The sequence below is a fragment of the Chaetura pelagica genome, unplaced genomic scaffold (genome assembly GCF_000747805.2).
Source record: "Chaetura pelagica isolate M959 unplaced genomic scaffold, ChaPel_1.0 scaffold150, whole genome shotgun sequence".
In the NCBI taxonomy this organism is placed as follows: Eukaryota; Metazoa; Chordata; class Aves; order Apodiformes; family Apodidae; genus Chaetura; species Chaetura pelagica.
Window position 1 is genome coordinate 1,961,510 of NW_009952052.1, and position 23,189 is coordinate 1,984,698.

The window sequence follows — 23,189 nt, forward strand, 5'->3', positions numbered from 1 at the left end:
ATTCTGCTGTGAGCCGCTTGGCGCTTCTCCGTCCAGCTGCGGCTGCCTTGTCCTCAGGGCAGGAGTCCCCAGCCCGGGCTTTGTGCCGCGACTGGCCTAGCCCTTTCCTGAAGTTTCACTGCCGCGTCCTGTGCTGGCGCTGCCAGGTATTGATCGGGAGTGTCCCTGTGCCTTCGGGAGGGCACTGGCCGGTGCTGGGGTAGGTGCCGGAGCAGCTGAGTGTCCGAAGCAATGAGCTTTCGTGTTGACTCAGCTGTGTAAATGCCAGGCGCCTTGAGCCTGGATGTCTGTGTCTAATTAAACGTATCACAGACGAGTGGTGATGAGTGGCATTTTTAAGATTATATTGGTGTCAGGTCTTACCTCTGTTTAGTCTAATAGTTTTATTCCATGCAGGAGTAGATATATACTTGGATTTGTGTTTACTTTGGTTCTGTAGCTTTGAAATGGGAAAATATAGCATGTCCCTCTTTCATCATCTAGAGTCGATTCATGAAGGTGTTACCCTATATGGGATGATTACACAGCAAGTTTTTAAGTGTAATACTTTCTGGATAACAACCAGGTCTTCACAGCGTACGATTAGCTCCAGAGCTGCCTGGCTCAGCCCTCTTCCACCTCAGGTGGATGTGGTGGTGAGCTAGTTCCAGCAGCTGTGAGTGCCCTGTCTTTGTGATTTTCCTCTCCAATCCGCGCATGATGCTTTTTTCGCCTTGGACATAAATTGTGCAGTGCCTTGCACAGTGCTGTTGTTTGATACATTAGAATCACAGAAATGAGACTTTATTTTCCTCATATATAACCCTAGGAAATACATAATATGGATTACACCAAAGATAATAGATCTTTGCTATTTTGCAGGTAACTCTTGGCCATTTTCGAGCGCAGCTATTTGTACCCCCAGACTTATGTAAAAGACTGGTCTTTTACGTAAAAAGACTGGTCATAAACAGTGGTTTTCTGGAAAAATCATGCTTGTTTTGTGCATTATTGGCACTTGGTATTTCCATGATGAATACTGCTCCGAGTTGCTTGCTGATGGAATCCGATATGAGTGTTGTTCCATAATGTAGGCCTTGGGCCTGGGTTACTCAAGATCAGTCAGGAATTCTCAAAAAAACTGTTGTTCTGTCATCTGAGTTCCCTCTTTCTAACCATCACCTGGTCAAGGTATTTATAGGTATCCATAGTCCACAACTGAAACTGTGTGGATTTCTTTCCTTAAGTTGAGAAAGTTTCCTTCTAGGAAGAAGAGTTGTGTGAACCATGTTGAGATGCTTCCACTATACCCTGCAGTCTATATTTCCATATACTTCCAGAAGACAAGTGGCTCAGAAGTAAAAACAAGATTTGTTCTCTGCTGAAAAATTAAGCTTGCCATGAGTACAAAATGCCACTGTTTAACTCTTCCTTGTCATGTCAGTCTTTGTTGAAGCTTCTTTACCAAAAGAAGTTGCAGTTCTGATAGTCCTGGTATGCAGAGATGTCTGAGGCAGCAGTTTTTACCATGGCACTATTAGCAAAGCAGAGTCTGTGAGCTATCTGCTTGGCTTTCCCCAGACTGAGACAGTCTTCTTCACCTCTTGCATCACTAATAGCATCCCTTTCATCTCTAGATGTGTTTGTCTCTACAATCTGGAGATCCCTATTGCCAGTTCCACTAGATAATATCTTCATCCTGGTTCTGTGGACCTGAACATGACAAAATATGTTGGATTTCTCTGATGTCACCCTAGTTCAGGATGTGTGTATTTTGTTTTGCTGTGTGATTGATACTTCTTTCTTTGAAATACTGTCCGCTTCAGTTTCTGTTACTTTCTGCTTTTGTGGGAGCTTTCCTCCTTCATCTGTGATCCTCCTTTCTGCTGTTCAGTAGGATCCCTTGAGTTCTATTTTTTTGCTTTTTTCCTGCATGTAATTGTTGGGTAACATCATCTTCCTTATTAACTCTGGGTGTGTTAACTGAGTTGTAGTTGTATATTGGGTCTTATTTTGGCAATACTTTAAACCGTTGTTTTCAGTATAGTCTTTCAGATAGCTGGCACCAGCCCAAGTTCAGCATGGGTTCTTAATTGAAGCTAAGAGGCTGTCATCACTAATTCCTTACTCTCAATGTGGATGTCATAGTCTCTCTTAAACCTTAGGTATTGTATTTACCCTAGGCTTCTGTTCAGATGGTCACATCCAAGGGATTTAGAAATGTTGCAGGCTGTCCTTGTTTATCTGTTAACTGCTAGTCATTGAGGCTCTGAGAGTTCTTAGGTAGCTAAGAACATCCTTTTGACCCTGAAAAATGTAATGTCTTTTTTGTATTTTTATCACCAATCGCTTTGATTGTATCTTCTGTAATGTTACTTTTGATTTCTTCCTTCATATCATTAAGGCTTCTCTGCTGGCTTTTACTTCTTGCATCAAAAAGATGATCATCAGAATTTATTGCTGTCTACTGCTGATTCACACCTAAATTACTGGATTAGCTCTCTTTGCTCTCATTGTATGACCAACATCTGCATTGCTTATGTTTGAAGTTTCAAGTATGCACCTTTCCTATATTGCTGCGTGCTTGCTCTGTGTAATAATTAAAAAAGCTGCGTCTTGATCTTCCTCAGAGTAATCTTGCTATCATTAGTAGTGGTATTGTATCAAGAACAAACCCATCCTTTGGTTTCTGGCCCACTTTGTCAAGTACGAGGTATGCAGCTTTGTTCTGCAAGTCTTTTGGAAGGTAGAGAGTACAGCTGAGGACACATCTGCCAAAGTAAGCATTAAGCAAAAATTAGGATTGCTGACTCTGGCAACAGTTTTTGGAAGTGCTTTTTATTCTGTAGTTGCCTTTTGCTTGTAGAAATAGCTGCTGTGAATCTGACTGTCACTGCTAAAATGTGTTGGAAACTACATGCTGTAGGGCCATACTGTAGTCACCATATGTCACTTTCAAACTGTAAGTCTACAGCTGCTGGAAGAACCAGGTAATGCCTCTGTGGGTAAGAAGCCTAAAAATCAAAGGTTATGGAATTGTCTTTGCAATCACAGAGATTTATGAAAGAGAGAGGAGTTTGGTATGACTTTTGACAAGGCAGTGTTTGTGTCCTGACTTTTTTTTTCATCCTTATATGAACAGCCATCTATGTAAGGCAGTAGATGTCTTCCCAGTGTTACACTACTGTTTCTAACATTTGTAGGAAATAGACATGTCGATAGTAACTTAAGTCATCCTGAATTTTTTGAAAGAGAAACTGAACTTCCCTTGTGATCCATTTGTGTATATAACTAGGTAAAGCTAGCAGGAACTGGAAGGATCTAGGAGACAGAAATAGCTGTAGATCTGTCCATCTGTTTCATGTGTAGACTATGCTAGAAGCTGCTGTAAAGCATGTGATTATTTTTTTTTCCTTTCACTGTAGAGGGAGACTAAATGCCTTTTTATTGTTGCAGTGATGATATTTGAATCTCATATAACAACTCTTAGAGATCTGTGAAATGGAGCTAAAATCAAAAGCTGTTAACTTCAGTCAGCAGCTTGTACAGGCCATAATTTGCTATTTCTATGTACTTAGTACATAGTTGTAACATGCCAGAAGACTTCTAGGCTTGTGTTATTGCTTGGCAGCAAGGCTGGTATTATTTGGGTGCTGATATTAACACTGAATTTGAAGAGTGTGATGAAGCACAAGAGATGTTTCTGAGAAGGGAGCAGGATACTCAGCAGTATGAATCTAAGCAGACAGGCCTGTAAAGTAAACCAAAGGCAATCAGTCTTGCTCTAGCGTGACCATCTCTGTAAATGTGGACCATAAGTCTCTGATTACTGTTCCTAACAATGTTTGAACAAAAGATGTATGTTTGAAACCCATGTGAATGTTCTCTAACACACCTTTTCTGTTTGTTATGCTTGCATTGGATGTCACATTTAGTACCAATGAACTGACTACTGAAGTCTGCTTGTAAATTAATCTGTTAAGAAGGCAATTACTTGAGCTGTCAACTGCTTTAGAACTTTAACTGTAGCAAAATTAAAATAACATAATTGAAAGCTTGCAGATCTTTGTATAGACAATTGCAGATGTCTTGAGCCTCCGGAAGAGGTGAATAAAATCCTTCATCAGAGGAAGTGTTTGGTTGTGGTGGTTTTTTTAATGTTTGCTTACTTAATGCCTGATAGTGCTCGAAGCCTTTTTGGATGATTTCATGATCTCTCAGCAGAACCCTAGTACAGAATGTCACATTGTCGTGATTGCTTTTTCAACCAGAATTAAGTTTATTTCCTTTTATTATTATATGAATCAAATGCTTTTCAGTATTTACAGTTGTACTGTACAGTCCTTGAGTACCTGTATATGACTGAGGATTTGTTCTTTTATGTGTGAAAAGTAGCAGGTACACGCATGGTCTTAGGAGTGCGGGGAGAGATTGAACAGGAAAGATTAAATTCTGAAATTTGTGTAGCCAGAACAAATTTATATTTCTGGCTTCAAGTAAGCCTAACTTCCCTATCAACTTGCCAGTGTCAAACACAAAGTCTCTTAGCAGTGGGGAAGAAAAAAAATCTAGTTAAAGTTGAGGTGGGCAAACTATGTATCAAAACAAATCAGGAATACTGCAGATATGTTTATAGCTGTTCAGACTGTTGTTTTTTTTTGTAGACAGTTAAGTTTTGCATATGATCTCTTCTGTGATTGGGAGACCAACTTCAAGGTGAATAATAAACCTTATTTTTTGTGAAGCTGCTTTTTTTGTTGTTTGTTTTGATGCCTGGTCTTCTCGCTGTCTTAATCTTGCCTGTAGACTTTAATAAGTAGTTTAATTCTTCCTCCACAATGAACCCAAAGCAAACGGCTAACTCTGGTAGCTGACTGCCTTCAGCCTGAACAAGGCTTCAGCTTTTACCTCTGACTGTCAGTGTAAAAATGCCTTGGGGTCAGCTCATCAACAGTATTAGGATTCTCTAGGTCAGGGCACTGTCTGTTACACCTCCTCAGGTGAAGACCTTCCCTGCCTGTCCTACGGTGGAGGAACTGCTGAAGTGGGATTCTAGGGTAGATTGAACAGAGTTAGATTATGTTGAGGTCAGTTCCATGCATCAGCTTATGTGCAACTTCTAGCCCTATACTGAACTTCAAACGCAGAGTGGTAACCAAGAAGTAGCTGATTACTGCTCTGTTATCTTGTACCAGTGAATATAGTTGCAAATGTAAGATATAACTTCGGATTACTGGGATCAAAATATTGCTAGTAATTTTCTGTGATCCTGTTGCCAAGTTGGTGTGTGAGGTTGGATTGGTGAACTTCATACAAACATAACAGACTGGAGTATGAATTGGCAGATACAACTTGATTCTCATAGCTTCCTAGTGAGGCTTCACAATATCCTTCCACAAGGAATAATGAAGGCAAACCACTTTGATTCAAGGTGGGTGTCCTGGTTTCAGCTGAGATGGAGTTAATTTTCTTTCTAGTAGCTGGTATAATGCATTGGTTTGGTTTTAGGATTATAATAATGTTAACACGCTGATATGTTAGTTGTTTTTGAGCAGCGCTTAGTCTGTCAAGGACTTGTCAGCTTCTCTTACTGCCCTGCCACTCTGGGGCTGGGGGTGCACAAGGGGCTGGGAGGGGACACAACTATGACAGCTGACCCAAACTGGCCAGGGGGTATTCCATAACATAGGATGTAATTCTGAATAATAAAACCCGGGAGTAGCTGGCTAGGAGAGCAGTGGTGACGGCTGCATGAGGACTGGCTGGGCATCTGTCAGCAGGTGATGAGCAGTTGCACTGGGCATAACTTATTTTGTATATTCTTTTATTGTTGTTTTCAATCCCTTTCCTGCCCTATAAAATTGTCTTTATCGCAACCTATGAGTTTTACCATTTTCTCAGATTCACTCCCCCATCCTTCTGAAGAGTTGGGGGGGGAATAAGTGAGCAACTGTGTGAGCTAGCTGCCTGCTGGGTTAACCCCCAACAGTGGGTCTTGATTAAGCTTAGCAACTGGAATGATACATCTTCATAATAGTAAGGAACTGTGTCGCTAGAAATAGTGATCATCTGGTACTTACACTGTTATTTTTCTGGCTTCCTTGTGAAAGGTAGCACCTTCCAAGACCTTAGGGGATCAGAGACTCCAGTCTCTCCTGGCACTATCTCCAGGACTTTTTTCCCTGCTACTCAGCTACCATGATGCTCTGTTTTTATACTATACCCTTTTTTCTGTTGCTTAAACTGGTTGCATGAGATTGAAACCTTTTAGGAAATAGTTGCTGTTGTAGCCCTGAGAGCTGCAATTAGTTGTCTCACCTGAGAAAAGCACTCTTTAGAAGACAGCTCTCTTGCTGGGAGGAGCGTGACAGCTTTTGCTTAAAACTTCTTAGTGGGCAGAGTGCTGCATTATTAGGTGACTCTAGTGGTAATTTTTCTGTAAGCAAGGGATTCCATTCCATCTCCTCGCTCTTATAGTGCAGAAAAACGTTCTGGAATAAGTCACAGGAAATCTGTTTAGCTTCTAATATAACTGGGTTGTTTGCAAATACAGGTTCCTGCTATTGTTGAAACTGTGTGCACACCCTGAAGGCATTTTACCAAAGTCCTAAAAAAGGTTTTTGTGGGTGCAGTCTCTGTTCTTCAGGGTTTACCTGAACTTGATTGGATGACATCTAAAGTGGCATGATGTGAAGTTAGCATTGCTCCAGAGGCTAGATGACCTCTGAAGGTTCCTTTCAACCTGATTTTTTTTTTCTGTGTCTGGTAATAAAAATATTTATGAAACTTGTTTTGTTGGTTTTTTTTCACTGCACTGTAACTTTTTAGGTTCTCTGGAGTGGATTATGCAGATGCAGAAATTCTTATGTCCTTAGTTTGCTGCCCTACATTTAGTATAGGCCATGGCAGTCTAAGCTGTTTCCTTTTTGTGGACCATAATGGTGGGACAGTTCCTGAAAAACTGGTTATTGGTATTGATAGTATTATTAGTATTGATAAGACAGTCTAGTTCTTTTTAGTTAGGGGCTACTGGTGTGTGTCTGCTGATGGTACCTAAGCTGTGGTTCTGCTGTTCGTTAGTGACATGAGAGATATGCCACTGCAGGATGCCCTTAATACCAGCTGTTGACCTTTGCTTTGTTCCTAAATTTCCTTTTGCGGAGCTGAAACTGATGCTGTCATGTGAATCTTCCCTCTTTGGTCTGAATGGTGCGAAGAAAGCACAGCTGTACTGCAGCCCTCAGAAGTCCTTGTCAACAATACAGAGGAAGCAGTTAGTTATGTTCATGTGATAAGCAGACTTTTTGGGAGGTACCTTGTCCTTGGAGGGGTGGCTCCCTCTGTAATCCATGCCACTTGCAGGATTTGGGAGTCAATTATCAGCCATTACTCTGGGTAGTCAGTAGTTAATTTAGCTCAGGTGTTACATTGTCCTAGGTGGACTCACTAAAGTTCAGTTCAGTACATTACCAATTTAGATGCTTTGTATTGTTCTCTTATGGCCGCAACTAAATTCCACAAGGCTTAATGACTTGGCTTTGTGAACAGGTAAAGTTGTCCTGTGATAACTTGCTTTCCTGTTTAGGTTCTTGAAGAGTAATGCTTTTGAACCCATGACTAGTTGAATCTATCTTCACTGAACTGTCAAGAAAAAATTGCTTTCTGATGTTACGGAAGAGCTATGATTTTTTTTACTGGCATCACAGAGGGAGATAGTTTACACAACTGGAGAAATGCAATGCATAGGTATAGGTTCTTTAGGGAGAGTAGGCTGGGATGGTGATATGGGGCACTGCTGTTTCTGTGTGAGCAGTGAAGCTGCATGCAGCTTTGCCTCAAGCTGGCTCCCCAGCCACCTCTAGAGTTTATGGGTCAGGATTAGAGGACAGACTATCATGGGTGTTGATGTGAGTGTCTGCTTTAGACCACCTGATCAGGAAAGGTGTAATGAGGCCTTTCTCAGATAACTCAAGCCTGATGTTCGTGGGGTTTGGTGATCATGGGGGAATTGAACCACCTTGATATTGCTGGAGAGAGAGAGAGTAGAAGGGAACAAGTTATGTAGGAGGCTTCCAGCATTCATTGATTACCACTTCTCAATACAAGCAATTAAGGACAATGGAAGATGCTCAGATAGACCTGTTCCAAAAAAAAAAAAAAGGCAAGACAGGTTTGGAATGTAAAGGTTAGGAGTACTCTTGACTGCAGTGACCATGAGATAGAAAAGAGGTCAGGAGAGAACTAAGCAAAGAGTAGAATCATAACCATGATCATGATGAAAGAATACTTTTTTTCTGTTCAGACCTCTGCTTGGAAGAATCACTTGGGAGTTGGTTCTGCAGGATAGAGAGGTCCAGGAGAGCTGGTTGACTGTTTCCTGAAGCTGTAGTGTGTAACATCCCAGTAAGTAGGAAAATGCACAAAGGTAGCAGAGGTCCTGCTTGAATGAACAAGGAGCTCCTGACAAAACTCAGACATAAAAAGGAAGCATATAAGAGGTGGAGGCAGAGACAGGTGACTCAGGGGGAGCATGGAGACACTGTCTAAACATATAAGAATGTTTTTAGGTGAGAAAGCAAATGTTCCCCATGGAGTTGAGGCTGTGAAAGCATACATGAATGGCAACAAGAGGGGCTTTTACAGATAATCAGCAGCAAAAAGGGAGATGGAGAAAATGTGGGCCTATTGCTGAATGGGACAGGGACCAAGTCATAAAGAATGTGGGAGAGGCTGAGACATTCTATGCCTTCTTTACCTTGGTCTTTACTAGTAAAACTTGCCTTCAGGAATTCCAAGCAAGGAACACTTAGTGGTAGAGAAGGATGAAGGTTGAGAGTGCTTAGAGCAACTGGATTAGCACAACTGGGTGGGGTCTAATGGGATGCACTCATGAGTGCAGACAGCTGGCCAATGTAATTTTGAGACCACTCATGATCACTGTAAGGTTGTGGTGACTAGGGGGAGTCTGGAAGACTGGAAGAAAGTAAATGTACTTCCTGTGTCTGAAAAGGGCAAGAAGGAACACTTAGGGACCTTTGCCTGGGTCCCTGGGCAGGTCACAGAGCAAATAATACTGAAACTATATGAATAATATATCTTTATTATATATAAGGAGATATATATATATAATCCTTATATAATATATCCTTATGAAGTGCAATTTGGATACAAAGAAATGGTGAGGTGGGTTGAAAATGGCTGAAATGCAGGGCTTGGAGTTGTGATCAGCAGCTTAAAGTTAACCTGGAGACCAGTCACTAGCGGCTGTTACGGATTTACACAAGCCAGCAACCATAACAGGGTCTGACCCCAGGGTCCTGCTGATTAATGCAAGCTCTGAGTGAAGGTTTCAAATTCCTCTTTTATTAATATACAGCTTGAGCTAGATACCTTCAGAGAGGGACCCTTACCACAGATCACACCTCTCAATTATATCCATACTACCCAGCACTTGATCCCCAAGTCCAGGTGCTTAATTCTAATCTGTGGCCTCTTGATTTCTGATTGGTTTTCACTATCACTGGGTTGGCCTTCTTCTGAAGTTACCTCATTCTTTTGGAATTCTTTCTTTGGTCCTCATGTTCTTCATTCCATTCACATCTGCTGGATTAAGATCTGTTTTAGTGGCATTAGTTTTATTAAAAAGTTTTCTCTTGGTCAGTTCTTGCAGCCTAAGGCTTCAACTACTTTAGCTGCTAGTGCTAAGCTACTAGTGCTAAACCAGACTATTCAGAGAGAACACAGTTAATCAAACTTGCTCTGTACCATTGGTGTACCTCAGGGGTTGATACTGGAGGCAGTGCTGTTTAACATCTTCATTAATGACCTGTGTGATAGGACAGATAGCACATTTGGCAAGCTTGAGGGCATGCAGAACTGGGAGGAGTGGTTAATAAACCAGATGGATGTGCTGCTACTGGGAGCAGAAAAATTGTCAGGCTGATGAAAGTGCTAACAGAAACCCAGTGGATTTAAAGAGAAATGCAAAGCCCTACCCCTAGGAAGAGGGTGCTGGGAATGCAGAAGAGGTGCTGGGGGTCCTGTACATCACAAATGGGTCATTAGCCCATGATGCACCTTTGCCATGAAGAAGGCAAACAACATCTTGGACTGAATTTCAGGAAGAGCATCACCAGTAATTGGAAATAAATGATCCTTCTCCTTTCCTCAGCACTGTTGAGACTGCATCTGTAGTGCTGTGTCCAGTTTTGGGCTCCACATGACAAGAGAAACATGGACAGACTGGAGCAAGTCCAGAAAAGGGAGCTAAAATTAAGAGGTTAGTGTGCCTGGCATAGAACGAGAGGCTGAGACAGCTGGGATTGTTCAGCCTGAAGGAGAGAAGGCTATTGGGGAGATCTTATGAATATGTGTAAATACCTGGTGACTGAGAGCAAAGATGATAGAGGCAAAATTGTCTGTCGTATCCAGTGATAGGACTAAGTGGCAATGAACACAAACACAAAATTCCACTGAAACATAAGAATAAATGTTATTTTTGCTGGTTGAAAGGTTGAAAATTGGAGCAAGATAACCACAGAAGTTGTGGAGTCTCCATCTCTGGAGATAGTGAAAACTTGACTGGGAAGAGACCTAAGCACTCTGCTGCATTTTTTCTCTGGGCAGAGGGATTGAACTAGATGATCTCCAGGAGTCCCTTCCAGGGTCAGCTACTTCAGATCCAATTCAGCTGTTACAACACTGGCAATGGTATCTCTGGTGTCTCACTGCAGATACCCTGTAAGTTTTGTGTTTTGTTGGGTTTTTTTTCCACCCCCAGTGCCTGCTGACATAGATTAAAACTACGTTCTTTGTTTAAAGTTGTGGTCTGTTATGCAAAAGGGTAGTCATTAAACAACAGTAAATACACACTAGTATTGACTTTTCTTGAAATAACTGCTAACACAAATCTTCCTTTTGGTTTACACATGCATAGGTAAAAGGGACCAAATGTAGCCATTTGAAGCAAGTGGGAATTGAAAGACTGTGTGTAGAAAGGTTACTGATGTCTTCTGTTTGGCTGAAATGCTGTTCAGGTCTAGCTAGGAGAATACCTTCACAACCTAAACTGCCTCATAGAGCTGGTAGAAAGTTGCTTAGAACTTTTGTCAGAAATCTCCTGGGATTTTAAAACTGTTAATTCAAACTCTTTGGTGGGACTACAAATTATGTTCCTTGGAAGACTGAGGCAAAACAGAAACTACTGCAGATTCCTGGTCTCCTTTGGTACTGGCCTATTATCTGATGTTTGCCGAGAGATTGAGCAATATTACTCATGTTACATATTTTCTCTTTTTTGGCTTTTGTGTGAAGCTATTCACACAAAACTGCTTTATTTTCTTTCTGAAAACTTGACTAACTTGGATTTGGATGGATATCTACTTCATATTTATCTTTGTTCACAATAGACTGTTGCTATATGATGTAATGCTAATCTTTATTATCTTTTCCTCTCGTCTTGATCACTTGTTGCTTTCCAGTAGGTGATAAACTTGCATGTCTGAGAACATACTGTGAAGGAGTGAGTTTCTGCTTGGTGCGGTGAAACTCAATTCAGTCAAGAGAACATGACTTCCCACTTTGTTTCTAATTTATCTAAAATGCTTCCATGAGCATATCTATACTGCTCTGACCAGAGAAGCCAGATGCTTTTTTGTTCTGTGGTCATCATCTGAAGAGGAGAAAGAACTTGGAGGTTCAGAGAACATCCTAGTGCTGCAGGTCTGTGGTAGAGAGCATGAATTCTGTAGCTTAAGGAGATGATAGCATTTTTTTGGGGAAAATGAAAGCTGCATAGATCAACATGCTGCCTATGTCAGTAAAACTAGACTGTCAGTTGCCCCTGCCCTCTTGGAAAGATACTTGCTTTCCATAGACAATGGAGGACAAAGAGGTAGAGGTTGTAGCTCAGTCCCTGTCAGTGGAGCTGTGGACAGCAATGCGGGTTACTTAGAGGCAGTGTTGCCAAGCAACTAACTTTGCAGCTGTGATTTGTTAAAAGAGCAGATCTGTTTCTCAGAGCTATGCCTGGCTATGATTTTTTTGTAAGAAAACTGGTATGTTGAGGAGTAGGGATCTGTCCCACTTACCAAGGATGAGAAAAATTATACATTTGGCCATCAATTGCTGTACTCTTCTTGTGTACTGACTCTTTGGTAGAGAGCAGGGAACAAGAATCTGCAATTTTACTAAAGTGCTTGAATGAAAATGGGTAAATCTTCATAGTACAGGACTTCCTTAGTAGGATTAATGGCACTAGTAATCTTGTAGGAATTTCTGCAAAAGATGATGGAAGTGATTCATTGTATGTAACCTGCTGTTCCTGAATGCAGCTGGACTTGCAGGTGGATTCAAAACATGACAAAGTGGCAACTGAAACTGAGTGATCATTTTAAATCTCTTTGTAATATGTGGTCAGATAATTTACATTTGTAATTTATAACAATTTCTAGAAGCAGCCAGTGCATTGATAAGTAATGATGCTTTTAAGTATACAGCCTGATTTTTCCCTGTAGAGTATGTACCTATGGGGCAGTTGGTCCTGTAGATGGTGGGAAAAACATCCCTTCAAACATGGCAAACGCCAGATGTTCACGCTTGACATCTTCAGCAGAACTGTCCTTCTGCATTTGAGTTCCCCTCCCAAGCAGTGGTTAAACCAGATAGGAATGCTAGTAACGAGTGTAGGTTTTTTGGTCTTTCACTGTCAAGTGGTATGTAGGTGGGTTATTCTCAATTCTAAATGTACTGAGGCCCTGTTTCCCAGGACGTGAACATAACCTGCCGATAGAAGTAGAGAATGAATCTTTTTCTTTTGCTTCTGTTCGTAGTCTTTGTTTTTCTGTATTATCTTAACCTGTGGGTTTTTTAATCTTATTTTTCCCCCCTTGGTGGGCATGTGGTGGCCAACCAAGGTTAACCCACCACAACTGCTGAGGGTTTCATCTTTGTTCTAAGTAAAAAGTAACTATCATTCCCCTTAAAGATTGTGAAACCTTGATTCACTTTTCTGGGTGTTGTTTAACCCATAGCAAGGAGCCTCTGAAAAAAGTGATGGTTACTGACCCTTCACATTTGTCTAGTTCTCTACAATTTCCATGGAGTTGGAGTGTTCATGGAACTCCTGTTTAAAAAGGTTACTCCAAAAATATGTTTAAACAGCAAAAAAAATCTGTCAAGTGTTTTTTCTTAAATGAAACTTTAAAAATACAGTAGATTAAAGATGACATGCTAGAGAAGCCTCAAGGTTTTTAGAAGTACCTTTTGAGAAGCGATGCTTCTCAAGCAATTCCACTCTGAGTCACAGAATCGTCATGGTTGGAAAGGATCTCTGAGATCAGAGTCCAACCATCAACACAAAAAACCCACAAACAACTGCACACTGCACCAAAAAACACCCACCCTGAAGTGCCATATCACATTTCTGGAATACCTCCAAGGATGGTGACTCAATCACCTCCCTGGGCAGGCTGTTCCAGTGCCTGACCCCTCCTTCAGTATAGAAATTGTTCCCAATACCCAATCTGAACTTCCCCTGCCACTTCAGGCAATTTCTTCTGGTCCTATCATTATTTACATGGGAGGAGAGGCCAACACCCACCTCCCTACAACCTCCTTTCAGGTAGTTGTAAAGGGTGATGACATCTCCCTTCAGCTTCCTCTGCTTCAAACTAAACATCCTCAGTTCCCTCAGCTGCTCCTCATATGACTTGTTCTCTAGACCCTTCACCAGCTTGGCTGCTGTCCTCCAGACATTCTCCAGCATCTTAATGTCCTTCCTGTAGGGAGGGGCCCAGAACTGAACACAGTACTCAAGGTGTGGCCTCACCAATGCCAAATACAGGGGCACAGTGACTTTCTGCTCCTGCTGTCCACACTATCTCTGATACAGACCAGGATGCTGTTGGCCTTCTTGGTCACTTACCTGCAGGCTCATGTTAAGATAGCTGTCTACCAATACCTCCAGGCCTTTTTCTGCTGTACAGCTTTTCAGCCACTCCTTTCCAAGCCTGTGTGGGGGTTGTTGTGACCGAAGTGCAGGACCTGGCACTTAGAAAATTATTTTGTAAGAGCTTAATGTTGCCCATTTTCCTTTTATTTCTGTATATGGAAGGAATATCATTTGTATACTTAAAACAGTAAGCCTTTTAGCAGTTCCTTGCTAACAAGGGTAAATTCACAGCCAAGGCCAGCTCCAGAAGCTTCCTACTGATACTGTAATATCCTATGTAACCTTATCTTTTTTAGAAAGTACCAAATGCTGCTAACAGGAAATGACAGCTTGCACACCTTATTCCTGTAGCTTGAACTCTGACACAAGCTGTGCTTCTCTTTATGAGTGAACAGACAGGATAAAATTAGAGCATCACTCCTTAGCCAAATCCAAATTTGATTTCTGAAGCTGTTAGGTAACAGCTTCACTGAATGTGTTAGGGTTGGCACCTCTGACATTTCTGATTTGTAGAGCAGTGACTTGACTTTACACAGGAAGTGCTGTAGTGGGCTGGTATCCCACAAGGCTGATAGGAGTGCTGTGGTAATGTCCCATGGACTCTGCATATGCTCTCCTTAATTATACACTCTGCATTCATATACATGTGCTCTGAGTGAGTGTGCTTGCAATATGCATGTTTGCAAGCCAAGGATCAGGAGCTGGTCTCTGACAGTTCAGCAGCTGGTTATGATCCTGCCTATGTGGGCAGTGTAAGGATGGTTGGGGAAATCTGTGGTGTGAAATACTTCTAAGTCAGGAATAGAAACTTTCAAACTGTTTTAAAGGAAGTTTCAGTACAAACTACTGAGTTTAACTGATACTGTGTTAGAAATTAAGTGTTAATGAAGGTGTTTTATTTAAGTCCTGTCACCTTAGAAATAAGATTAATAGGAGGACTTGGAGATATCTTGACAAACAAATCCCCCAAAACCATTCTTGATCTTTCTCTTGATATTACTTTACATGAATCATGATCAACCATGTATGTATATAGCTTTACAGAGAACTCTAAATACTGTATTTTTATTTAAGAACTTAGCATTTGCATCATAGCATCATCACCTAATGTTTAGTCAAATTATTTTTTTAGTTTGGAAAAACAAACTTGGCTTCTCAAAATCTTAGTCAAAATTCAGATTTTTAGTAACTGGCTGTTTCTTAATAAGTCCAAAAGACTTGAATTCTTTCACTTTGTCACTCTACAAGACTGTTTTTGCCAAATGGGTACATTACATGAAAAAGTCTTTATCTAAAAAATAAACTGACATTACCTGTATATCTCCAACAGCTGTAACTAATCAGCCCTCTGATTTACAAACTCCAGTTTTTCATATTCCTAACTCTGTTTCCTGTACAAGGCTTTTGATGTTTGAAATGTTGTGTGACTTGAATGTATTCCAGAATTATAGTAGTAGCCAGCCATTTAATTGTGTAAACATAAAACTGAATAAATGTTATTTTCTCTGTGCTTCCTTTCTAGTTGAGGCTTTATACAGGCCTTGAAATAGGGATCCTGTAATAATTTCCTTGAAAGACTTTTAATAATTATTTATGCTATTGAAGCAGAGGGGTCAGCTGGAGTAATGGTTGATAGGTATTTCTTTCTGATTTCTAGAGGTGGGACAGATGGTGCAGGGGAAGTTTCATTCAAAATACTTCTGCACAGCCCCGTTGAGGTTATGAATAGAACTGAGCTGAATAGATTATTATTATTATTATTATTATTATTACAATGACAAATAGTTATACAGATAGAAGAGAGAAACTTGGAGGAATTCTGTTCCTGGAATTCTACCACTTACCAGGCATGGGCCAGAAGTAGCCAAGTAACTCTTTTAAGACTTGTCTTCCCAGTGTTGTTCCTGTAATACACTTTGAACCACATGTATCTCAGTTGTAATAGAGTTGGGCTCTAAAACAACATGTTTGGTTGCTTAAATTGTCTGCCTTCAGTGCAACTTCATGCTGTTAAGTTCGATTTTATTTAAAACTACTCAAACACCTCCTCTTGTTTGAACTCCCCCCACACTTTTTTTAATGTGGTAAATTTTTAGTTCTCAAGTTCTGGCCTTGATCATCAAAACACAAGCTTGCTCAGCTAGCTATAAGGGACCTCTAAAAACTAGAGAACTGTACTTGTGTGGCTTACCTAGTCTTTGGGTATGGAAGTAAAGGAAGCGTCTACTACTGTAGAGGAAAAAAAATCAAGCTTAATGTGGGAAAGATGTGACACAAGAACTTGCTTCTGGCTATTTGTTTTCCTTAATGAGAAACTATTTCAGTAGATCAAGTGAGTAAATAGTCTCACATCAGTAGTCTCAAAAGACTAAAGGTTTAAGGTCTCTGAAGAACATTTTGATTGAGAATAAAGATATGTGTACTGTTGCATAGTTTCCTTTGCTTCAAGTTCTTTATGCATGTTCTGCAAAATCTTTTATTCTGAGAAGATTTCTTTAATTCACCAAGTCTGATTCAGTGGACATGATTAACATTGTAGTTAACCTTTTTGTGTTGTAGGGTGTGCATATGTGTTGGATTTTTTTCTTTCTCTTTCCACCCCCCCTTTGAGAGTCTATGAATTAAAAATGGTTGGAGATGGTGGGTGTAGTCCTACCTTTTTGGAGGAGAACTAAGCAGCCTCCAGTTAAGTTGAAATGGTCTTTGAAGCAGCAGGATTAGACTGAAAATGACCAATAGTAATTGTATTGCTTTGAGCAATCCCTGTTTAATCCCTGTTTCTAGTGTCGTGTTGCATGAAGAGGAACTTGGAGAAGGCGCTGTAATTCTGCCGTGTTCTTTTGTTCTTCCCTGGCTACTCACTGGAGGAGGGACTATTTTGTGTTACCTGGCTGTTCTTGTGTTGAATTACACAAAATACAACAGCTTCTTTCTTGTTTTCCTTCTGTTCTTTGTATCTGATATATAAAAGTACTTGTCTTCTGTTTGTGATCTTTACCTGTATCTCAGCTTCAAGAAATTATAGGTGTTTCTGGAAAATACACATGCACAACTTGACTGAAATCTTCAGTAGCAAGACCACTTGTGCACTATGAATTGCACAGGGGAATAATGCAGAGAGAGTGAGCACTGCATGGGCGTGCTTACACTGAAGTATCCGCTGAGGTTTTTTGGTAAGTTTTTATCCTGAAAGTGATGTTCTTTCAGGAACTGGCCAGCAACCATTCAGGATGAGTCAGAAGAGGTGTAGATTTTCTTGCAGTAATTCGCTATTCCACAAGATGGAGCCAGTTATTTGACAAATAAAACCTATCAACGGGCAGCAGAGAAACAGAAGAGAACTGAAGTCACCTCACAGTGCTTTGTGGTCAAAGGAGACAGGCAGGGTTCAATTGAGTGAAAGGAAGAACTGTAGTCTGTCAGAAGTCTTTGAAGATCTTGGCCCAAGATAAATTTGCTACAGACTGTATTGAGATGCAAAGCAGTTAGTGCTCTGTTACTTTAAATACTTGGCATCCTTTCTTGTAGAATTGTTAAGTGGTAACTGCAAGAATTCAGAATGAAAACTTTGGTTTTAAGTGCTTCTGTAATACAAACCCTATTTAAACTTCGTCTTGACAATCTGTTCATTGTTTCTTCATTTAAAACTTTGTCTCAGACTTACTCTTATGGCTAACTGGTTTTATGCACATGGTGAAGGGTTCAGAGTAGTTTGCTGAGATGTAAAAGTCATAATTTCCTTTGATAACAAATCAAAATTGAAAGGCTGTGTGTTTACTTCTTTTATCCCACTTCTGACCTCTGTTTGCTCTCTGTAAGTTGAGAAGTTTAGTACAAGTGTTGTTTAGTACAAGCACCTGTGTTGCAGCAAAAGAAGTGTTTCCGTTTTAACCAGCATTTACACTAAGCTGAGCATACAGTAGTGGACTGATGGAGGGAAGGAAACTGAGCTATTGTGGGTAAGAGAGGCAGCCATCATCATTCTCCTACTTTGTAGTCATATCTGCACTAAACATATGCTTCCTTCATTGTGGACATCTCCCAGTTCTGTCATATCCAACTACTTTTGTTTCATTCTGCCTCTTTTTAGTTTGTTCTAGTCTTCACTGCTTTACTTTTTTGTTTAAACTTGTGCAGGACATACACCTACTCCTGCCCAGTCTTGTCTAGTAGTTTACAACCTTTCTCACAAGCTGCTTTCTCCAGCTAGAAGCTGAGTAGAGGATGGAGTGTTGACTGAGAGGTTCAAAGCAGTACTTTCATACAGACTAATCAAAATAGAGCTAAAGTAATGTTTCACGCTGTACTGACTGCTTGAATTCATATACAGTTCAGATATGAGGCTTCCATGTTTTTCATAATGCAGGTAAAAGCACTTTTCCCCTGAGCATGTTAAGTGGTATCTTATAAGTCTTTTTTGTGTGTAGGGTACAGGCCTGTGCCTCCACTGATACAGAGTGAAACTCGAGGGCTTTTTAATAAACCTTAGACCTTGGACTTCTAGAAAAGAACATACTTTGGCTGTATCAGCTTTAGCTTTATCCATTCTTGTCGTCCCTCTTGCTGTAGATCAGCTGTACTCGTTAAAAATTTATTGTATCCGCTGTAATTTCTTCAGTAGGATGCATGAGCAATGCTGTGCAAGTTTACTGAAGCTTCAGTCAGCTTTCTGATATAATGGAGTAGAACATAGGGTCCAAACTGCGTGAGTTATGGGGGTGGGGAAGAAAGGGATATAAGGGAGTATATGGACACACATTAAATATGTGCTGTGTACTAGTCCAGTTGAAATAATACAGAGAAGAGCTATACTAAAAAACTTAGGTCCTGAAGAGAAGTGTGTGGAAAAGTGGGAAAATTTTTGAAGTTGGGAGAAAAGCTTTCAGCTAGCCAGAAAATATATTAAAAGGATGTGTTTTCACAAAATTCATACTTGGAAATACATTTTAGAATAGAAGAATGCTATGTGAAGATGGATGGCTTTTTCAGTGTTTTAAAAATTGGCTTGAAATCAACCTATGTAAAGATTTATGTCTAAAATTGTGTACATTATTTTCAAGCTCTTCATTACTTCAGTTTTAAACAGCTGAAGTCAGTTTTTGAAATGTTCTGAGTTTTTTGACAGTCACATTTCTGCAGCTAGGGAGAATGTTCTGTAGAGTAGCTATACTGGTATGGAAGTTTACTGTTACTGGAAAAAACTCTTTAGGTTGCTTCTTAAATTCGCAAGTTATCTAGCAATTCTAAAAACTGAAACGACATACCAGGAAATGTTGTCTCGTGGCTACATATTTCTTTTGCTCTTACATTCTAGATGGTCTCTAATAAGAGACTTCTTAAATACTCTTAAATATGTCACAGTTAGTGTTGTTTCTACACATCTAATTGCGTTCTAGTTTCTGTTCAAAACTTGACACACAATTCCTGAACACAATCTAATGTAGTACTGGGTGTGGTGGGTTGACCCTGCTGAGCAGCCGAACACTGACCACCCACCACTGCCCTCTTTTGTGCTCTCTTCTCCTGTGGAATGGGAGAAAATGGAAGGAGCAAAGACTTGTGGCTTCAGATTGTGACTGCTTAATAAGGAGAGCAAAAACTGCACATGCAAGAGAAGCGAAAAGAGAAATTAATTCACTACCCATCAGCATCTAGATGTGCACCTATGTCTTGGAAAGCAGGAGCTTGGTGTTCTTAATGGCTGTTAGGCAGGCAGATGCCATAACCAGAAATTTCTCCCTTTCCTCTGCCTTCTTCCCTGCACCTTTTGTTTCTGAGGATAGTGTCATATAGTTCGGGATGTTCCTTTTGACGGCTGGGGTCTGGTGTCCCTGACTGTTATACCCTCCTGGCCTCTTACCCACCCACTGCCTACTAGGTGGGAGTGGGAAAGCCTTGACTGTACAAACACTGTGCAGCTGTAGCCAAAATAGCAATGTTATCAATGCTGTTTTAGTCACAAATCCAGAGCACAGCTCAGTATGAGCTGCTCTGAAGCAAGTTAACTAAATTCCAGCCAGGCCCAGTACAGTGGGAAATGTTGGTTGATATTCTCTGTTTAACATGTAATAGCCAAGACTCTTGAGTTTTTCTGAAGCCATATGGCAGCTCAAATCCATCCTTCTCTTTAGCTCTTAACAAGAACTTTGAGCTTGTGCAGTGTTTAAATTTCAAATAAAAACTTAGTTACCTTCATAAAAGGCAGTGATTAAGTTACACTTGCCAATAATACTGAATATGCATAATAAAGCTTGTGGGGTTTTATTCAAGATTATTTTAAGGGTTACTTAAATTGTTAATGTCACACCATCCTAAGAAAGACTGTCAGGTCTTCACAAGAATGATCTAGCACATTCAAGATCTTGTCTAGAAAATAGCACGCACCTTCCCAGATGACCTCACCTAACTACCTGTTAAGAACTGAAAGGAAATTTAAGTGTAATCAGTAGGAAAATATAGGAAAGAAAGAAATTTAGATTGAAGAAAAGATAAATAAATCAGATTCTCATCTTGGAAGCACCAATCTGTTTCAGTATTGCTGAAGCTTTTTCCTTGATTCATCCAGGCAGTGTTTCAAGGGCTTCATACTATAGTAATATATAGTCTAGTATAAACATTGGTCATTTTCAGGACAGTACAAATCCTATGGTGCTTTTCCTTAAGTTAACTCTAGCAAAAGCTGAAAGAGGAAGGCAATATTTTTAAGCAGTTACCTGTATCTTAAATGACTGAAGAAATTACTGGAAACATATTTTTACATCTGAGTGATGCATTGATAGTGAGTGCGGCAAGCGGCTGAAGTGCATCTCAGCTCTTCTAGTAAAAGGCTTGCATTGAAATGCCTTCCAAAAGAATAAAATTACAGCTGTATTAAAACTTAGTCAGACAGTCTTTCATGTTAATATTGGCTGATAAATAAAGCTGGGGGACTTTTCATAAGGGTGTGTGTAGCAACAGGACAAGGGGTAATGGCTTTAATCTGGAAGAGTAGATTTAGTTTAGATATTAGGAAGACATTCTTGATTGGGAGGGTGGTGAGACACTGGAGCAGGTTGCCCTGAGAGGTTGTGGATTCCCCCTCCCTTCAAGTGTTCAAGGCCAGGTTGGATGGAGCTTTGATCAGCTTGGTCTAGTGGGAGATGTCCCTGCCCATGCAGGCGGGGTCAAACTAGATCTTTCGGGTCCCTTCCAACCCAAACCATTCATGATGCTATAAATAAAATAAAATAACAGTCATCAAGATTCTTCACATTCAGTCTTCATTTCTGAAGCCAAATGTCTGTTTCTTAACTGGTTGGCAAAATATGTACAGCCGATAAGCTAGGTTACTTTTGTTAATTTTGCTGAAGAAAAACAAATGTATCTCTAAGGACTCCATGAGAAAAAAGCTGTGAATAGTTCTAATAAGTACAAAATGTTTCCTGTATACAGAAATAAGAATCCTGACTTCATACAGAGTTGAGATAACTGTGAATTGCTTATTGAATCAGGCCAAATTATTGTTAAGTATTTATTGCACAGGAAGGTTTGCAGACTAAGCTTTAATTGACTGTTTAGCAAAGTCAAGCACAGCAGAAAACATTTTGTATCTTCTTTTGTGTACTGTTTTAACTGTGGCTGTAATTGATCAATTTGTATTAACACATTTTTCATTTGGAGTGTTCAATATTGAATATTGTCATTATTCTGAAATAAATTGAGATACTATATGTGAACATTTTTGCCTGGCATCAGGTTTCTGTTATTCCACTGTTTAATTTGTTTCTTTATTGCTTAAACATTTGAATTCCCAAAGTTATTTCAGAAGTACAAATTAATGAAATCTGAGCTTCCGTGAAAATGTAAAACTGTTCTGTTCCAGGAGAAAACCAACTAATCCACAAGTTGTTATGATCTTTCTTTTTGTTAAGAAAATTTTAAGTTAAAATGTTAAACTATGAGGTTACTCTTTTTCCTTTAGGTTTATTAGGATGGAATTTAGTCATGAGAAGTCCTCATCCCAGACTTATCTCATTAATCTAGAATTTGCCTATTTGGGATGTTATAGCTGAGGAAGAACTGTAAGAATAGGAAACACAGTGGATGTGTAGTTGTACAAATTCTGTGGTAAAAAGTTTATAGTGGCTGTGTAAACACCCATATAGGATAAAAATAGGGACAGCATATAGATGCTACAGATAAACACCTCTCGTCCCTATTGTAACCTGACCAAAACTAGGGGAAAAAAACTGAGCAAGCTGTTAGGCATGCAAGACCTTGCCTTACCTTTTTGTTTCCAAACTATCATGGGCTACATTAAGCAATTGCAAATGCTGAAGTACTTGATCTACATGGAGTGGCTAAGGAGGATTTTGGATTAAGCTTCTTCTGGTGTACTACTTCAACTGAAACTTCATTAGTATGTTGAGGCAACTGGTCTGGAAAACTGCACATGGTGGAGCATTAATTTTGAAGTGTGTAAACTGTAAGCAGGCTCTTCCTGTACTATAATTCTATGCAGACTGTAAGTACAGGATGAGTATATTGCGTCTCTAGTGTTTCATGGGGCCAAGGGGCAGGAAAGGCAGGTCAGCAGGTTGCTAGTTGTTGAACTATTTAAGACACACATTGTAAACAGGTTGACTGTTTGTTCTTACCTGACAAGTAGTCATTTTAACTTACAAGTGCCATGTGAGAAATTATGTGTTTGTTTCACTGAATAACTATTAGATCTTTTGACCTGTGAAATCTAATTTTATGATGGTAGCAGTTATTTTGAAAACTGCCAGTCATCTTAAAAATTTTGGTCTTAAAGGTCAAGCAGTGGACATTAGGTGGTCTGACTTCTTGAGATCTTGAATGAAGCAAATTGAAAGCAAGGTGGTGACCCAAAATATAAACCGTATTTCCAGTAAGAAGAGGAAAGTTTCTTGCAAGAAGGCTGGGAAGCCTTGAACATGTCTTGGGATTTTCAAATACCAGCTCAAAGGAATGGAGTCTTCTTTCCTGTTCTGTCTGTTGCTGAACAGTGCTAGCACACTACTTTTTTCTTCTTCTTCTTCTTCTTCCTCCTCCTCACAGAGGAGTAGGCTGGGGTTAGGTGGGCAAGAAATTGGGATGAGGCATGGATAGGACTCTTAATTGATCATAATAAATAAACCTAATGATCTTAAAGGTTTTTTCCAACTGATGTGAATCTGTCATTCCATACCATATGATGATGTGCTCAGTGGCAAATGCTAAAAAAAAAAAAAGAGGGAAAAAGGACATTTCTGGTTAT

At 40.0% G+C, this 23,189-nt stretch overlaps 1 protein-coding gene across 1 annotated transcript in view; it reads left to right on the forward strand.

Annotated features, from left to right (window-relative positions):
* The first annotated feature begins 10,212 nt into the window (after positions 1-10,212).
* Positions 10,213-23,189, forward strand: part of SMAP1 (small ArfGAP 1) — a 73,699-nt gene continuing 60,722 nt past the window's right edge. Inside the window, exon 1 of the mRNA XM_010003482.1 lies at positions 10,213-10,258. Within this exon, the coding sequence (XP_010001784.1) occupies positions 10,213-10,258 (46 nt within the window). The remainder of the gene's footprint in view (positions 10,259-23,189) is intronic.